The sequence below is a fragment of the Panthera onca genome, chromosome B3, assembly GCF_046562875.1.
Source record: "Panthera onca isolate mPanOnc1 chromosome B3, mPanOnc1 haplotype 2, whole genome shotgun sequence".
In the NCBI taxonomy this organism is placed as follows: Eukaryota; Metazoa; Chordata; class Mammalia; order Carnivora; family Felidae; genus Panthera; species Panthera onca.
The window spans coordinates 112,325,472-112,343,817 of record NC_138344.1 but is presented as its reverse complement, the minus strand read 5'-3'; the positions used below and the strand labels follow the sequence as shown (position 1 = coordinate 112,343,817).

The following is an 18,346-nucleotide window of genomic DNA, read 5'->3' as shown; positions in this document are numbered from 1 at the left end:
TGATTTCACTCATATGTGGAATTTAAGCAACAAAACAAATGAACAAAGGGGAAAAAAAAGAGAGACAAACCAGGAAACAGACTCTTAACTATAGAGAACAAACTGAAGGTCACCAGAGGGGAGGTAGATGGGGGGATGGGTGAAATAGGTGATGGGGATTAAAGAGTACACTTACCAGGATGAGCACTGCATAATACATGGCACTGTTGAATCACTATATTGTATACCTGAAACTAACATAATACTCTATGTTAACTATACTGGAATTAAAATAAAAAACTTAAAAAAAGATTATATCGGAAAAAAAACTTCCGTGCGTTAAAAGACATAATCAACACAGTGAAAAGGTAATTGATGGAATGGAAGAATATATTTGCAAATCTGATAAATGGCTAATGTCCTGAATATATAAAGAACTCTTATAACTCAGCAACAAAAAGATCAAGTAACCCAACTAAAAATGGGCAAAAAACTTGAGATGTTTCCCCAAAAATGGTATACAAATAGTCAGCAAGCATATGAAAAGATGCTAAACATCACTAATCATCAGAGAAATGCAAATCAAAACCAGAATGAGATATCACCTCACACCTATTAGGATGGCTACTATAAAAAAAAAACCCCAAAATAACAAGTGTTGATGAGAATGTGGAGAAATTGGAACCCTCATATACTCTTGGTAGGATTGTAAAATAGTGCAACCACCATGGAAAACCATAAGAATGTTTCTCAAAAAATTAAAAATAGAACTACTATATGATCCATCAATTCTCCTTCTGAGTATGTATCCAAAAGAATTTAAAGCAGGGTCTCAAAGAGATATTTTCACACCCATATTCATAGTAGCAATATTCATAACAGTCAAGAGGTAGAAGCAGCCCGAATGTCCATCAGTGGATGAATGGATAAACAAAATGTGGTGTATATCTCTATACACTGTGACATGATACAACATGGACTGACATTGAAGACATTATGCAAAGTAAAATAAATCAGCCACAAAAAGACAACTACATTATTCCACTTATATGAGGTATAAAGTAGTCAAATTCTTAGAAACAGAAAGTAGAATGGTGGTTATCAGGGGCTGAGATGAGGGGGAAAAGTAGAGTGATTTAATGGGTGTAGAGGCTTAGGTATCTAGTATGAAAAAGTTCTGGAGATATGTTTCACAACAGTGTGAATATACCTAATGTCACAGAATTATACAATTAATAATGGTTAAGATGGTAAATTTTATGTTAATGTTTTTTACTACAATAAAAAAAGGAATGAAGTACTGATACATACTACAACATGGATAGATCTTGAAAATACTAAGTAGAAGAACCCAGTTACAAAAGACCACATATTATATGATCCCATTATATAAAATGTTCAGAATAGGTAAACCTATAGTAGCAAGTAGACTAGTAGTTGCTTAGGGCTGGATGGGGGTGACAAGGGAAGAGGAGGAAGCTAACGAGGATGGGGTTCTTTTTGACATGATGAAAGTGTTCTAAAATCGACTGTGGTGATGGTTGTACCTATCTATGAATATACTAAAAACCCTTGAACTATATACTTTAAGTGGGTGAATTATATAACATATGAGTTATATCTCAATAAAGGGCAAGGATAATAGATGTTTTTAAAAATAAGAATATTTACCTCATTTGAACATGTAACTATATTTAGAAGAGCCAAGAAAAGTCACTATTTGTAGCATACATATACCATCTGGTCTTTAGAGACCTTCAAGAATCATGGAAAGAAAAATAAAACATTTCATCTGGAAAGAAAGAACTGCTTCATATTTAGTTAAGGGTATAATAACATATATAATTAACCATCTTTTTATTTTGGACTCATGCTAAATACAGAGGTTACTATCTTTAATTAAGGTAAATTCGATCCCTACTGGATTTGTTCTGATTTTGGAGTTGGTATCAAATTAACAACAGAGATTAAATTTCTTCAAAGAGAAAAACATGCATTACCTCAAATTTTTGTCTAAAAACCTAGGGCAAGGGAAAGGATTGGGAGAAGAATAGGCAGTTGATTGAAAAATGGTCTAGGCTACCAGCTGGAAGAAGATACGAGAGAACAGAAGGAATATATATCAGATACACCTCTCAGCTACAAAAGAAACTCTATCCACATCTCTCAGGAGGGTTCAGGACTAAATAATTGATAGCTTTTTCAATCAGTCAATATTAGACTTCACTCATTATGTGACCAGATGATCTATTTGGGAACTTAAAGAGTATACAGTAGTGCTGCAAATCACATGGGATATTCTTACATACACTTACCTACATGTTAAATCGTCCCTTCTCTTTGCCCATAGGTGGAGCCCAAGTATTAATGTTGAATAAACTTTGGGCTTGTGATGTTAGAAAAGGAGTCTCAGCCTTCAAACTTGAATTGGAACCAGGCAGGAGTAACTTCTCAAGTAGGTATTATGACTGTTTTAAGTTTATCATTTGGTAAAGAAGCCACAGTGAGCAGCTGAAGCTGTGCAAAATATACGATTTCAGGAAGACCTGAGCAAAATTCCTTTTTCCCATTCTCTCCAGTCCAATGAGAACTCCATTTATAATAAGCAAAACAGTTTCCCCAATATATAATTAATATAACTAATATGCTTTCTTAGGAATATTTGGTGGTGGGAGTTTACAACCTTCACAATCTGCAGTGAGCATTTCAGTTGTAGAAAGTTAGGTGGTGTGCCAAGAAGTTATGGTCCTGTATATTCAGAATCGGAGGACATAATATCCATTCTGTTCTACCATTCCCCCCACACAGTATTCTCTAAGTTCTATATAATAAAGAACATATAAAATTTGATAAAGATGAAGATGATAACAAATGCAAATTTCTAGATTCTGTGGAGATAAAAAATTTTAAAGGTAGGGCTATGTATCACTGGGAACCCTTGTCCATATATACAATTAAGTAATCAAGAGGTTGATAAGAAGAAAGGAATGGAGAAGATTAGTTGATGATTTACACTGTTTTGTGTAGTATGCTTGGTTATAAGGTGATAGAATTTTTATGTAGTCAGCAAGATACTTATGTACAAGTCAGCTTCCCAAATAATAGTAGTCATTAACAAATTCTCTACTCTTTGGAGTGCTAGCTTTTTTACACGGGATGACTGGCCTAAAAATATCTTCAGAAAGAGTCTTTACAAGCCTAAATGTCCATCAACTGATGAATGGATAAAGAAATTGTGGTTTATATACACAATGGAATACTATGTGGCAATGAGAAAAAATGAAATATGGCCTTTTGTAGCAACATGGATGGAACTGGAGAGTGTGATGCTAAGTGAAATAAGCCATACAGAGAAAGACAGATACCATATGGTTTCACTCTTATGTGGATCCTGAGAAACATAACAGAAACCCATGGGGGAGGGGAAGGAAAAAAAAAAAAAAAAAAAAAAAAGAGGCTAGAGTGGGAGAGAGCCAAAGCATAAGAGACTGTTAAAAACTGAGAACAAACTGAGGGTTGATGGGGGGTGGGAGGGAGGGGAGGGTGGGTGATGGGTATTGAGGAGGGCACCTTTTGGGATGAGCACTGGGTGTTGTATGGAAACCAATTTGACAGTAAATTTCATATATTAAAAAAAACAAACAAACAAACAAAAAAAACATAAGCTATAAAAAAAAAAAAAAAAGAAAGAGTCTTTACAGATTCAAATGGTTGACAATGGACATATATAGAAGGAAATCAAAACAGAGAGCTATTTATAAAGTTGAGTATGATTTGTAAGCATTGAATCCAAATGTATTATCTAAATGGTAAAAGTAGTATATTTAATTTGTTTGGATGGACATTTATTCTGGCCCAGATTTTATATATATATATATATATATATATATATATATATATATATATATATATACACACACACACACACACACACATATATATATGTATATATATATGTGTGTATATATATATATAAATTTATATATAAATTTATATATATATATATAAATCTAAATTTAGATGTCTAAATTTAGGTGTCTAAATTAAGATGTTAGGATACCCAAATGACTTTTGGATATAAGAAGGAAAAGCATCTTAATTTTTCAAAGTCACTTATTGAAATGATTTCACAGCTGTAAAGTTCACTGTGTTGTTAGTTCTAAGAAGGCTGTGGAGGAAGTCAAGGGGAAACTCTGAGTTCAGTGGTCTGGGAAATTGATTCCTTGTCCTCACTTTGGCTAAGATCTATCATATTCATAGAACTTATCATAAAGATCATGATTCATATCATAAAACTATCAGTTTTATGAATCAGGAGTATAGGAAGAATGTGGCAGATAACAGAAGGCTGAAAAGAAAATATATTGTCTAAGACTTCCTCTTGTAAAACATGGATATAAATCAGTTTGCTATTGATTATAAATTCCTCAAAAGCTTACTTAAGTTCATTGTGACAGCACTGATACTGCAACATTTAAAAACCACCATCCCATCCAATCTAGTGAGAGGCTACTGAAGGATACTTTTGACTTAATGGCTATCCATTGTAGTCACCAAAACAGTTGAGAAGGCAGGTTTGATACCATATGCTTACTCAGGCCAAATGACTGTTGGTAGGAACAATATTATTTATTTATTTATTTTTAAATTTTTATTTAAATCCAAGTTAGTTAACATATAGTGTAGTAATGGCTTCAGGAGAATTCAGGGATTCATCACTTACACATAACATCCAGTGCGCATCCCAACAAGTGCCCTCCTTAATGCCCATCACTCATTTTCCCCTCTCTCCACCCAATACCCCTCCAGCAACCTTCAGTTTGTTCTCTGTATTTAAGAGTCTTTTATGGTTTGCCTCCCTCTCTGTTTTTACCTTATTTTTATTGGTAGGAACAATATTAGATATTAGTTAAGGCTAGGGATTAAGAGGAAAGGTGAAGCATATGAAGATTTGAGTTGTTACAGCATTAAAAAAAAAACCTTAAAATGAAGTAAAGCATATGTACAGAAGGGTTCTTGATTATTTAACAGATACTAAATATTTAACATGGTGGATCCCCTCCAAGCTATCCCAATATAATTTATTCTCCATATATTCACTATATATTTGAAAGACTAGACAACATTTTGGTACACTATAGATCTCATTTATGCATTATAGTCTTCATTTATGTGAAAGTTTCATGTATAAACTGAAAAAGAGTGAATGATTGAGAGGTGAATATCCCTATGATGAAAACAAGTACATTAATTACTCTCTAGTTACTCCAGAAGTCATGGTTATGGAGTAGTACAATGAAAATCTCTATGCTTTAAAAATATATAGCTTGTTCAAAGGGGCATTATGTTGTGTATTTGTATCTTTTCATCTAGGGATGCTCATTACCTGCCAAAGCAATGAGTAAGGACAAATATTACGTTATGGTTCTTATGTCATAAAATAAAAATAAGCTTTGTGCAAAGTTACAGAATTTGGAATAAATGCAAGTGTTACGATTACCAGAAATGATTGTCATGATTTAGCAATAAAAAAAGATGCAATGCAATTGGTAACAAATTAATTCTTAAGTTGTATTGTGGTTTCATGATATCTATTTTATTAGTGAGTATGATAACCCACATCTGTGTCACCTATATTCATTTCTATATGTAAAATATTAAGTTTTAAAAATAACAACTGTGTAACTGTAAAAAGCATTTAACTTGACTAAAATAAAAAAGTTTAGGAGAAGTACTTAAAAAATATATATAAAATGTTCTTAAGGCACAGAAAATGTTTCAGTTGAGAGTAAGTGCTCACTTCTTTTAGTACTTAATCATGGAAACTTTGCCACACCCAGGTCAAATAAATAGGGTGTCACTGGTAAATGGGTAGCACTTAAGTCCAAGGGGTGAATTTGATGGTTAGAATTTGGTACAAGTAAATAAACAAAATGTTTTTTGTATAGTTTGAACTATTTAAACTTTTCTTTATTGGTAATTTCTCAATCACTGTCCTAGAAATTGTCAAGTGCTCCACAGGAAAAAAGAATTTTTTTACTCTAATTTCCATAATTTTGAACTATACTATATAGTTCAAAACTATACTATATAGTAGGATATACATATCCTACTATACTAAAAATTATTTCTAATTTTTTCAACATTGGTCCTCTATCAGGATATTGCCATGGTTATTAAAAGAAAGGGGGTGCCTGGATGGCTCACTTGGTTAAGTGTCCCACTCTTGATTTTGGCTCAGGTCATGATCTCATTGTTGTGAGATCCAGACCTGCCTCAGGCTCCATGCTAAGCATGGAGCCTGCTTGGGATTCTCTCTCTCCCCCCCTCTCTCTCTCTCTCTCTCTCTCTGCCCCGCCCCCACTGGCATGCGCTCCTGTGTGTTCTTTCCCTCATAATAAACATTTAAAGAAAAATTCATTAAAAAAAGAAAGGCAAAATATGCAAGAAGTATTTTATAAAAAGAAAAAAATACATGATAAAATAAAGCTCCTAGATGGAATGCAAGAAGAAATAAATAATAAAATTACCAACTAGATATTGACTTTCAAAAATTACTGGTGGCTTGGGGTGTCTGGGTGGCTCAGTCAGTTAAATATCTGACTTTGGCTCTCTTTCTCTCTCTCAAAAATAAATAAACATTAAAAAATTCTAATTTTATTCCATTTTAATGGAAACATTTTGCCATTGCTTGTATTCTGAATCATAATGGTTTTTTTTTTTTTTTGAATATACCATTTTCTTTTTTTTTAATATAATTTATTATCAAATGGCTAACATACAGTGTGTAAAATATGCTCTTGGTTTTGGGGGTAGATTCCCGTGGTTCATCGTTTACACACAACACCCAGTGGTCATCCCAACAAGTTCCTTCCTCAATGCCCATCAGCCATTTCCCCCTCTCCCTCATCCCCCCCCATCCACCATCAGTTTGTTCTCTGTATTTAAGAGTCTCATGGTTTGCCTCCCTCCCTCCCTGTTTGTTAACTATTTTTTCTCCTTCCCCTCCCCCATGGTCTTCTGTTAAGTTTCTCAGGATCCACATATGAGTGAAAACATATGATATCTGTCTTTCTCTGACTGACTTATTTGACTTAGCATAACACCTTCCAGTTCCATCCATGTTGCTGCAAATGGCATGATTTCATTCTTTCTCATTGCCAAGTAGTATTCCATTGTATATATAAACCACATCTTCTTTATCCATTCATCAGTTGATGGACATTTAGGCTCTTTCCATAATTTGGCTATTGTTGAAAGCACTGCTATAAACACTGGGGTACATGCGCCCCTATGAATCAGCACTCCAGTATCCTTTGGATAAATTCCTAGTAGTGCTATTGCTAGGTTGGAGGGTAGTTAATATTTTTTGAGGAACCTCCACAGTGTTTTCCAGAGTGGCTGCACCAGTCATAACTTTACGGTTTTAACATAGACTATGGCACTTCAAAATAGATACTGAATAAAAAGACTGATAAGTAAATTATGTCAAATAAAGCATACATACTTACTTACATAAAGACTGATAAGTAAATTATGTCAAATAAAGCATACATACATACTTAAAATGTGAAAGGATAATGAGGTGTCCATAAAGAATGGAAAACTAAGAATCATATTTAAAGACTTTATCTTGTTTTAACCTCAGATATATTCAATAGAGCTGCGTAAATTAACTTAAACATCATTAAAACTCCTTACTTTTTTGATTAAATATACATTATTTTCTATCGAAATTGCTAAAATGAGATATTATTTATGATACGCTTTATTTTAAAAAAGAGGATACATGTATGGAAATATACGATGGTATGCATAGAAGAAAGTATGAAATAGGAAGATAAGTCTACCTGGTTGCAACATAGGGATAATTAGGCCAATGTTATAGGTCTTATTCCTATGGGAGTTAATTTTACTCAATTATATAACCACAAAAATAACTCCCCCAAACAAAGGGGCCTTGTGACTACTGTGATAACAGCCCATGTGTGTTATACCCACAATATTGGAGGAAAATAGTACCTGAACGCACAAATACAGAGAACAGATGGGTAATATAATCATAATCTTTGGATATGAAAAAGAGCATATTCTCGGGATGTTGTGCTTACGTGCGTATAAACACATATATGCACACACACTTCACAAATACATAGATAAGGATGTTCATATTTGAGGAATGCAGGGAGAAGTATAAAGGGAATGATGCAATCAGAAGCATAAATAGAAGGATTTAATGAGATGTACACATTTTAGAAGTGTAATGAAGTTTATGGACTAAAGAGTCTAAAAAGATGAGACAAACCGAAAGGAATTATGAATGAATTCAAGCAGCCACATTAATGGAAAAACCTACAGCAAATGCCAGCACAGACCAATTCCCAGAAAGATATCTGCAGGTAAACAGGATCATCCTAGGTGAAGACCTTACTAGGTGGAGGTAGAAATGAGGTAGTAATTTGGGTAATAAAAATATATCTTTCTCAAACTTTTTAAAATATAACTATCTCAATTCTTTGCTTTAATTTTATAAAGCTCAACCAGAAATTAGCAGAAAAACAGTGAAAACTACTGTTTAATTTTCTAATTAGGTAGGAAGCACAGGCCTGAAAGACCTGGGTGAGTGGAAAATATAAAACAAGTTACAACAAAATGCATAGGGATCCAGAGATTGTTAACGTGGATCAACAACTGCAGCTGAACCAAGGAATTCTAGCTTTGACTTCGTAATTTACAATGTGCTTATCCTAAGGCTATGATTTTAGAATTCCAACACGTAGAAGGAAGGGAAGAAAATCAGTTACTAAATTGCAAATATGACAGCTTAGTGAAAACTAGATGATTTATACATATTCTTTCCTTTAACAGGACACCACAATGACCTTATTGGGTGGATATTATTTCTATTTTTATGTATGAGGGAAATAAGATTCTGAAAGGTTATGTAGCTTGCCCAAGGTCTCTCAGCTACTTAAAAAGCAAAGCAAGGTACAGAGTATGTTTGATGGCAAAGCTACTTGCAGTATATCTTGCTTCCTTTTTCCTTATTTTCTGACAGCCTCTGAACTGTCAGGAGGAATTAATGAATTCCTAGCATGATGTCTGAACCACTTTGGTGAGAACCTCCTACCACTTGGAATTAGGGGCTTCTGAATTTCTTCAAGAGGGCAGTGAATTTCAGCATTAGATCACTGCCTGAAGATATGCAGTTATCTAACTACTATGTTAGAGACAGGGAGCAGTCCCTCTGCTGTGGTCAGCATTATAAAAAAGATACTTTACTGTCTCAAACTAATTCCAGCAGAAAAGCTTACAGGTTCCTTGACTAGAATTGCTTAAGTCATTTATGGAAAAACAAAGAACCCAAGTCAGAGATGCTAAAATCTTTGGTAATGTAATTTTAAATAAGAATGTCTAGGTAATGTAATCTAAAATAATGCTCCTAAGAAAGCAGAATTCTTTCTCTTGAAAGCTCAAGTTTTTCCATCATTAAGTGAAAGAGATTGGGAATTACAAGGAATGATGCCAGAATATTTAAATCTGCTTTACAGTAAGGGGCTGGTACTGTAGCAAATGTAAAGTTGTAATTTATTCACATCATTCCTTCTATTTTATTAAAATTTTTTTTTCTTAAATGTCGATTTATTTTTGAGAGGGGGGCGCAGAGAGAGAAGGAGCACAGAATCTGGGGCAGAGAGAGAAGGAGCACAGAATCTGAAGCAGGCTCTAGGTTCTGAGCTGTCAGCACAGAGCCTGATGCAGGGCTGGAATTCATGAACTGTGAGATCATGACCTGACCCAAAGTTGGATGCATAACCGACTGAGCCACCCAGGCGCTCCAAACGCCATGCATTTTATAAGCAAAGAGGATGAATCATATGTGGTAGTCTTACAAATACTATCATCCATTGTTACACCAGGTATGCCAAGAAACCAAAGGAAGGTATTTATAATCAGTGGAGCACTTGCTCTTTAAAGGCCTTGCTTGCAGATAGGAACTGAAAATAGTAGATATGTTAAAGAATAGGCCACAGACAACAGAAAATTCATCTGTAGTCCAAAAAGGTTAAAACAAATGAACAATACTTTGCACATAAATGCACATGTAGGCACTTATTTTAGAAGAATAATTTTCATATTGATTTGAGATGTAGTATGCTATAGTGGAATGAACAGCAGACTACGAGTCAAGAATCCTAGGTTATCCTAGGTTTCAAACATAACTATGTGTCCAACTTTAAGAACATTATTATACTTCTTTGGTCTTAATTTCCCTTATCTTTAAAGTAAGAGAGACTACTTGATTTCCAAATTACCTTCTTTCTATAACATTATAAGTATTTCATGTATTATACTCTAAAATTCCTTCATAGAGTTACCCTATGTCTTTGACCTTGACAGCAATCACTTCCAGCATTTCTGTATATGATTTATCCTTAGTTTTCTGGAATTATTGTTGAATCTTCTCAGACATAAAAAACATTTTTTTAGAGATGTTACAGTTTCAAATTGCTTCACAGATTCAACGGTTCTGAACATTTCTTAGGAATCATGGGCTCTCCTCTATGGGCTTCTATAATTGTAGGTGTAGGAGAATTTTCACAGACAAAATATTTAGGATTTCAGAGAATTGTGGAGGCCTTTCAGTCTCCCCTGCCCTAGTCCCCATACTTTTCCTACTCAGTGATCAGTGAATGAAATTCAATAGTTAGAGATGCATCTACCTGAAATAAAAATGAACTATGAAGGTTCTGGATAGAAGATCAAATCAGCTACAACATTCCCTTAGGTTCAAACCTAATCCAGAGCAAGGCCCTAACTCTTTTCACATCTGTAACACTGAGAGAGATGAGGAAGCTGCAGAAGGAAAGTTTAAGCTAGCAAAGGTCAGCTAATGAGGTTTAAAGAAAGAAGCCATCTCTACAACATGAAAGTGCAAGGTAAGGCGGCAAGTGCTGATGTAGAAGCTGCAGCAAGTTCTCCAGAAGACCTAGCTAAGATAATTCATGAAGGTGGCTGCACCTAACAACATATTTTCAATGTAGACTAAACAGCCTTCTATTGGAAGGAGATGCCATCTAGGACTTTCATAGTTAGAGAGGAGAGAGGTCAATGTCTGGCTTCAAAGTTTCAAAGGACAGGTCGACTCTTTTGTCAGGGAATAATGCAGCTGGTGACTTTAAGTTGAGGCCAATGCTCAGTAAGCATTACAAAAATCCTACGTCCGTTAAGAATTATGCTAAATCTACTCTGCCTGTGCTCTATTAATGGAACAACAAAGCCTGGATGACAGCACAGTGGTTTATAACATGGCATAATATGAATATTTTAAGCCCATTGTTATGAGCTACTGTTCAGAAAAAAAAGATTCCTTTCAAATATTACTGCTCACTGACAATGTACCTGGTCACCCAAGAGCTCTTATGGAGATGTATAATGAGATTAATGTTGTTTTAGGGACTGCTAACACAACATCCATTCTTCAGCCCATGGATCAAGGGGTAATTTTGATGTTCAAGTCTTATTATTTAAGAAATACATTTCATAAGGTTATAGCTGCCATAGATAATGATTCCTCTGATGGATCTGGGCAAAGTTAATTGAAAACCTTCTGGAAAGGATTTGTCATTCTTAATACCATTAATAACATTTGTGATTCATGGGAAAAGGTCAAAGTATTAACATTAACAGGAGTTTGGAAGAAGTTGATTCCAAACCTCACGGATGACTTTGAGGGGTTTGAGACTTCAGTGGAAGAAGTAACTGCAGATGTGGTGGAAATAGCAGAACTAGAATCAGAAGTGGAGTCTGGAAATGAGACTGATTTGTTGAGATCTTAAGATAAAACTTTAACTGATGAGGAATGCTTCTTATGCATGAGCAAAGAAAGTGCTTTTCTGAGATGGAGTCTACTCCTGGTGAAGATGCTGTGAATGTTGTTGAAATGACAACAAAAGATTTAGAATATTACCTAAACTTAGTTGATAAAGCAGTGCAACATTTGAGAGGATTGACTCCAGTTTTGAAAGAAATTCTACTGTGGGAAAAATGCTATCAAAGAGCATCATACGCTACAGCCAAATTGTTCATGAAAGGAAGAATCCATTGATGCAAAAAACTTCATTGTTGTCTTATTTTAAGAAATTGCCACAGCCACCATAACCTTCAGCAACCACCATCCTGATCAGTCAGTACCCATCAACATCAAGATGAGACCCTCTACCAGCAAAAAGATTATGACTTGCTGAAAGCTCAGATGATGATTAGCATACTTCAGCAGTATTTTTTTTAAATTGAGAGAGAGAGAAAGTTGATTTTAAATTGAGAGAGAGAGAACATGAGCAGGGGAGAGGGGCAGAAGGAGAAACGGGCAGAGAGAGAGATAGAGACAGAGATAGAGATAGATAGAGAGAGAGAATCTTATGTGGGGTTCAGTCCCATGACCCTACGATCATGACATGAACAGAATCAAGAGTTGGACACTCAAAGGACTGAGACATCCAGGCACCCCAGCAGTATTAAAAATTTTTTTAAATATTTATTTATTTATGAGAGAGAGAGAGAGAGACAGAGCATGAGCAGAGGAGGGGAAGAGAGAGAGAGAGAGAGAGAGAGAGAGAGAGAGAGAGAGATACAGAATCTGAAGCAGGCTCCAGGCTCTGAGCTGTCAACACAGAGCCCAATGTGGGGCTCGAAGTTGTGAACTGTGAGATCATGACCTGAGATGAAGTCGAATGCTTAATCAACTGAGCCACCCAGGTGCCCCCCAAGCAGTATTTTTTATTTAAGGTATGCACATTCCTCCAAAATGGATGAAATACCTAAATGTGAGATGGGAAACAATCAAAATCCTAGAGGAGAACACAGACAACAACCTCTTTGACATTGGCTGCAACAACTTCTTACTAGACATGTTTCTGGAGGCAAGGGAAACAAAAGCAAACATGAACTATTGGGACTTCATCAAGATAAAAAGTTTTGCACAGCGAAGGAAATAATCAACAAAACTAAAAGGCAACCAACTGAATGGGAGAAGATATTTGCAAATGATAGATCTGATGAAGGGTAACTATCCAATATTTATAAAGAACTTATCAAACTGAACACCCAAGAAACAAATAATCCAGTTAAGAAATGGGAAGAAGATATGAATAGACATTTTTCCAAAGAAGACATACCAATGGCTAACGGACACATGAAAAAATGCTCAACATCACTCATCATCAGGGAAATACAAATCAAGACCATGATAAGATACCAACTCACACCTGTCAGAATGGCTAAAATTAACAACACAGGAAACAACAGATGTTGGCAAGGATGTGGAGAAAGGGGAACCCTCTTACACTGTTGGTAGGAATGCAAAGTGATGCAACCACTTTGGAAAACAGCATGGAGGTTCCTCAAAAAGTTAAAAATAGGGGGCGCCTGGGTGGCTCAGTTGGTTAAGTTTCCAACTCTTGATTTCGGCTCAGGTCATGATCTTATGGTTCATGGGTTCAAGCCCTGTGTTGCGCTTTGTGCTGAGAGTGCGGAGCCTGCTTGGAATCTTCTCTCTTTTTCTCTCTCTGCCCCTTCCCTGCTCATGCTCTCTATCAAAATAAATAAATACACTTCAAAAAAAGGTCAAAAATAGAACTACCCAATGACACAGAAATTACACTACTAGGTATTTACCCAAAGGATATAAATATACTGATTCGAAGGAGCACATGTACCCTGATGTTTATAGCAGCATTATCAATAATAGCCAAATTGTGGAAACACACACACAGAGGAATATTACTCAGCCATCAAAAAGAATGAAATCTTGCCATTTGCAATGATGTGCATGGAGATACAATGTATTATGTTAAGTGAAATAAGTAAGTCAGAAAATGACAAATACCATATGATTTCATTCATATGTGGAGTTTAAAAAACAAAATAGATGAACATAGGGCAGTGGGAAAAGAGGGAGGCAAACCATAAAAGACTCTTAACTACAGATAAGAAATTGAGGGTTTCTTGAGGGAAGGTGGGCGGGGGTACGGGCTAGATGGGTGATGGATATCAAGGAGGGCACTGGTTGAGATGAGCACTGGGTATTATATGTAAGTGACAAATCACCAAACTGTACTCCTGAAACCAATATTATACTATATGTTAACTAAATTTTAAATAAAAACTTAAAAAAATGCATGTACATTTGACATGCTATTGCACATTTAATAGAATTCATATAGCATAGACAATTTTTTATATACAATGGAAAATTGAAAAATTCATTTTACTTTCTTGCTTTATTACAATATTCACTTTATTTTGTAGTGGTCTGGAACACCTGCAATATCTCTGAGGTATGTCTGTACTTTAGCATCAAATTGGAGACTGGATTGGAAGGATGCTAACTGGGTTAGGCGAATCAATTACAATAACCTTGGACGTTAATAATAAAGACCTAATCTAAATCAACAGCAGTGGGGATGGAGAACAAGGGATGGATTCCAGAGGATGTAGAAGAAACATGTGGGGGTAAAGAAAATAAGTTTAGTATTGGTCATATTATATTTATGAGCAGCAGGTATTCATTTGATGTACGAGTCTGGAGGTCAGGCAAGCTCTGGGAAGTGATCTAGACCTAGAAATCGCATAATAGTGACACTCATCAGGTTATCCTAGGTAAATGTGTAAGATCTGAAAAGGGTCAAAGACAAAAACTCCAAAGAACGTTTATATTTAAGGAATTGAAAAGGGAAGGCAAGCCTGTAAGAGCAAATAAAAGAGACAAGTACCACATTATTTATCTCTCTCTCTCCTATACTACAGTGAGATCCATGGGGCAGGAGTTTTGTTTTATTTATCTTTGTATATCCAGGACCTAACATAGTACCTGACATTTAGCAGATGTTTAGTAAATATATGTTGAACAAACTGAATATGTTTCTATATATAGTATTGTTGTTTAAACACCTAACTAAAATGCCTAGGAAGTTTAATTACAATGCTCTTTTGCATTAAAAATTGAGTTTGATCCAACTCAAAGGTTGAATGCAAACCTCCCTATTATTTTTTATCATCATGGTTGGAAACACTTGACAAGGAAGTTAACCATCCATGAAGAGTCTGCTTCCTTATGAGTGACAACTGATTTAATGTATAAATGAAGAGGAAACAAGCACATGAAGGGAAAGAGAATCCATGCAACAGCATTTTTTTTCCTAAAAGAAAAATAAAAATGGGTCATTTTCAGTTCTGTTTTCTCCTTAGAATGACTAGAATTTGTTTAAATGTGATTTGGCATACACAGTGAGATTATCCTAAGGAGTGATGTTAAGGGAAACTCTCCTAAAATTATAACAAGCCAGTGATAGTTAACTTATTTTTATAATAGGTAAAGTATTAAACTTTTTTCCAGCTTAAGTTTATATTTACATTTTCTGAAAATGTCTTGATGTTGATATAAAAATATCTGAATATTTTGCTTTTAATAATATAAAGAAACCTATTTCACTAAAATTGATTTCTGAAATCATAGAGCTAGTTGTTAATTTTGCACTCTAGACAGTTTTTAAGTCTTTACTTCCTTTAATGAGTAAAACAGAAATAAAAGAAAAGGTCTCGGCCTGATGATATACACATATTTAAAAGAATGAAAGTCAAAGATTATAACTATAGAAAAACAACTTTTGTTGAAGTAGGGTCAAGGACCAAGGAGATAGAATTGGGCACTTAGTATTTCACTAGTTTTAACCCTTTTTCCTCAAGTTTTTATTTAAATTCTAGTTAGTAAAAATATACGGCAAAATTGTTTGCAAGTGTAGAATTTAGTGATTCATCACTTACATATAACACCCAATGCTCATCACAAGTGCCTTCCTTAATATCCCTCACCCATTTGGCCCATTCCCCCATCCACCTCTTTCCATCAACCCTCAGTTTGTTCTCTATAGTTAAGAGTCTCTTATGGTTTGCCTCCTTATCTCTCTTTCTCGCTCTCTTTTCCTTTCCCTATGTTTACCTGTTTCGTTTCTTATCTGGTTGGCTCAGTTGAAAGAGCATGTGACTCTTGATCTCAGGGTCATGAGTTTGAGCCCCACGTGTGGTGTAGAGATTACTGAAAAAAAACCCCTGACCATTCTTTTTATTAAATATTTTTAATGTTTATTTATTTTTGAGAGAGAGAGTGAGACAGATCATGAGCGGGGGGGGGGGGGGGGGGGGGAGGGGGGAGGGGCCAGAGAGAGAGGGAAACACAGGATCTGAAGCAGGCTCCAGGCTCTGAGCTGTCAGCACAGAGCCTGATGTGGGACTCGAACCACAAACCGTGAAATCATGACCTGAGCCGAAGTCAGACGCTTAACCGACTGAGCCACCCAGGTGCCCGGAAAAGCTGACCTTTTTTAAAAAAGTTTTATTTATTGAAGTACTCTCTACACCCCACATGGGGTTTGAACTAATAACCCTGGGATCAAGAGTCACATGCTCTCCCAAGTGAGGTAGGTGCTCCACAGACCTTTTAATTTAAACAGAATTTTTAATGTTTTCTATCATTATTTTTTATATTTTAATACTGAAAGAAGAGCACTATCATGTAGTAAAAAGATGAATTTAAGTCTTGAACTTTAGTCCTATTCCTTTTCTGCTGGTCTGAATCTGAGTTTCCTTGCAGAAAAATTATGGTGTTTGTATAGATGCTCTCTAATGTTCATTGAAGTTTGAATATTTTATGATCTATGAATGAAGTCCTTTATTTGTAAAATCAATCCTTTTGTGTTTATCTGCATAAAAAAAACAATTAAGAAACTGTATTTAATTCAAATTGCACTAAAACTTCTATCTGAATATTTAGAAAGGGAAATGGTTGATTAAAAACTGAAAACACTGGGGAATACTACCTTTTCATTGTCTTTTCACAGGCTGGTCTCTATGTGCTATTAAACTAAGAGCTTATATGCTCTCATTGAAAATGAGAAGATGGATGAAGCAGAAAAACTGAGGTCAGACTGGTTGTTCAGTGATCCATGAATAAATTAATATATTTTTTATACTTTACATTTAAAAAGATGTTTTCCACAGAAGAAAACATGGTTAGGAGACACATTTATTATCTCTCATTTCTGACAGAAGGACATCAGGCAGACTCAAAGTTAACTATTTTCCTCACTCAGTGCTGATAACTGTTTCTTTAATTTAGAGTATTGGTATTTTGACAAACAGGGTAAACATAGTTGATTGTTTTCCTTCTTTTTTAATGAAAAGGAAGTTTTATGGGTGCTTTACTCTGTATACCATTAATATTGATCTTAGAGTTGACGAGAAATAAGAAGCAAAAAAGCAAAAAGAATGATGATAGTAATTGTGATAATGGTTAATAACCTTTCTCTTTCAGGAAAACCATGTATTAACATTATATGAATCTTACTTGGAAAAAAATGAAAAGAAAAGGCAATGGGCGAATATAACAGTACCTCGGTAGTTGATGATTTCTGTCCCAAGCACCGGAGTCATCTCCAGGACTGTGATAAAGGCTTTGTCCATAGATGTTAGAGGAAAAGGAGACATGCGGTGTCTTCTAGCCACCTTGGTGATATCGACAGCACTGTGACCTAAACAGGAAGATAATTAACTAAGACTATGATGCTGAAACACTGATTAAAAAGTGGAAATGTCTTATAAGTATCATCAGTTCTCATTTTCATGTCTGTAAATGAAGATTACAAGGTGAGAAATTTTCTCCTGCTTCCAAAATATAGCCTGCTTTGGTGGAACATTAAATCAAGTCAGCAATGTTACATTATTTGTCAAAACTTGGTGAAATTTAATGATGTTACTGCATAATCCTTTTGAGTGCTTACTATGCATTGTGGCACTGTTCTAATTAATCTTCACAACAATCTTATGGGGAGCCATTATTATCTTTATTTACAGATGAGGATAAAGAGGTTTACATATCTTGGCCTAAATCACAGACCTAGCAACAAGCAGAGCCAGAATTCAAACCCAGGAAGTCTGGCTTCAGAGTCTATGTCCTTAACCACACAGCAAACACTGAATTAATTAATGAGCTAGTTAGTAAAATGAAATACTCAAATTCAAATTTATTTAGGATTTCATAGGAAATTTTCTATTTTCAGAAAAGTCACAGAAAAAGATTATTTTTTAGCTACTCACTCCTTATTCACTCCCCTTCATGGCATTAATATCACCTACACACTAAAACTCCTCATTTATATCTCCAATCCTAACCTCTACCTTCAACTCTAGATTTATATGTCATCCAAACAGCTGGTGGATAAGAGTGTAAATCATCCAACATGCACTTGGATGTGTAACAGGCAATTCAAAGCTAACATGTCCAAAATGAAACTCTTGATTACCCACCCTT

The 18,346-nt window shown here is 35.1% G+C and overlaps 1 protein-coding gene across 15 annotated transcripts in view; it reads right to left on the bottom strand.

Annotated features, from left to right (window-relative positions):
• GPHN (gephyrin) overlaps positions 1-18,346 on the bottom strand; it is a 621,678-nt gene that overhangs the window by 94,964 nt on the left and 508,368 nt on the right. For all 15 annotated transcript variants that reach the window (XM_078448108.2, XM_078448105.2, XM_078448106.2 and 12 more), the window contains one exon: positions 17,430-17,567. In XM_078448108.2, the coding sequence (XP_078304234.1) occupies positions 17,430-17,567 (138 nt within the window). The remainder of the gene's footprint in view (positions 1-17,429; positions 17,568-18,346) is intronic.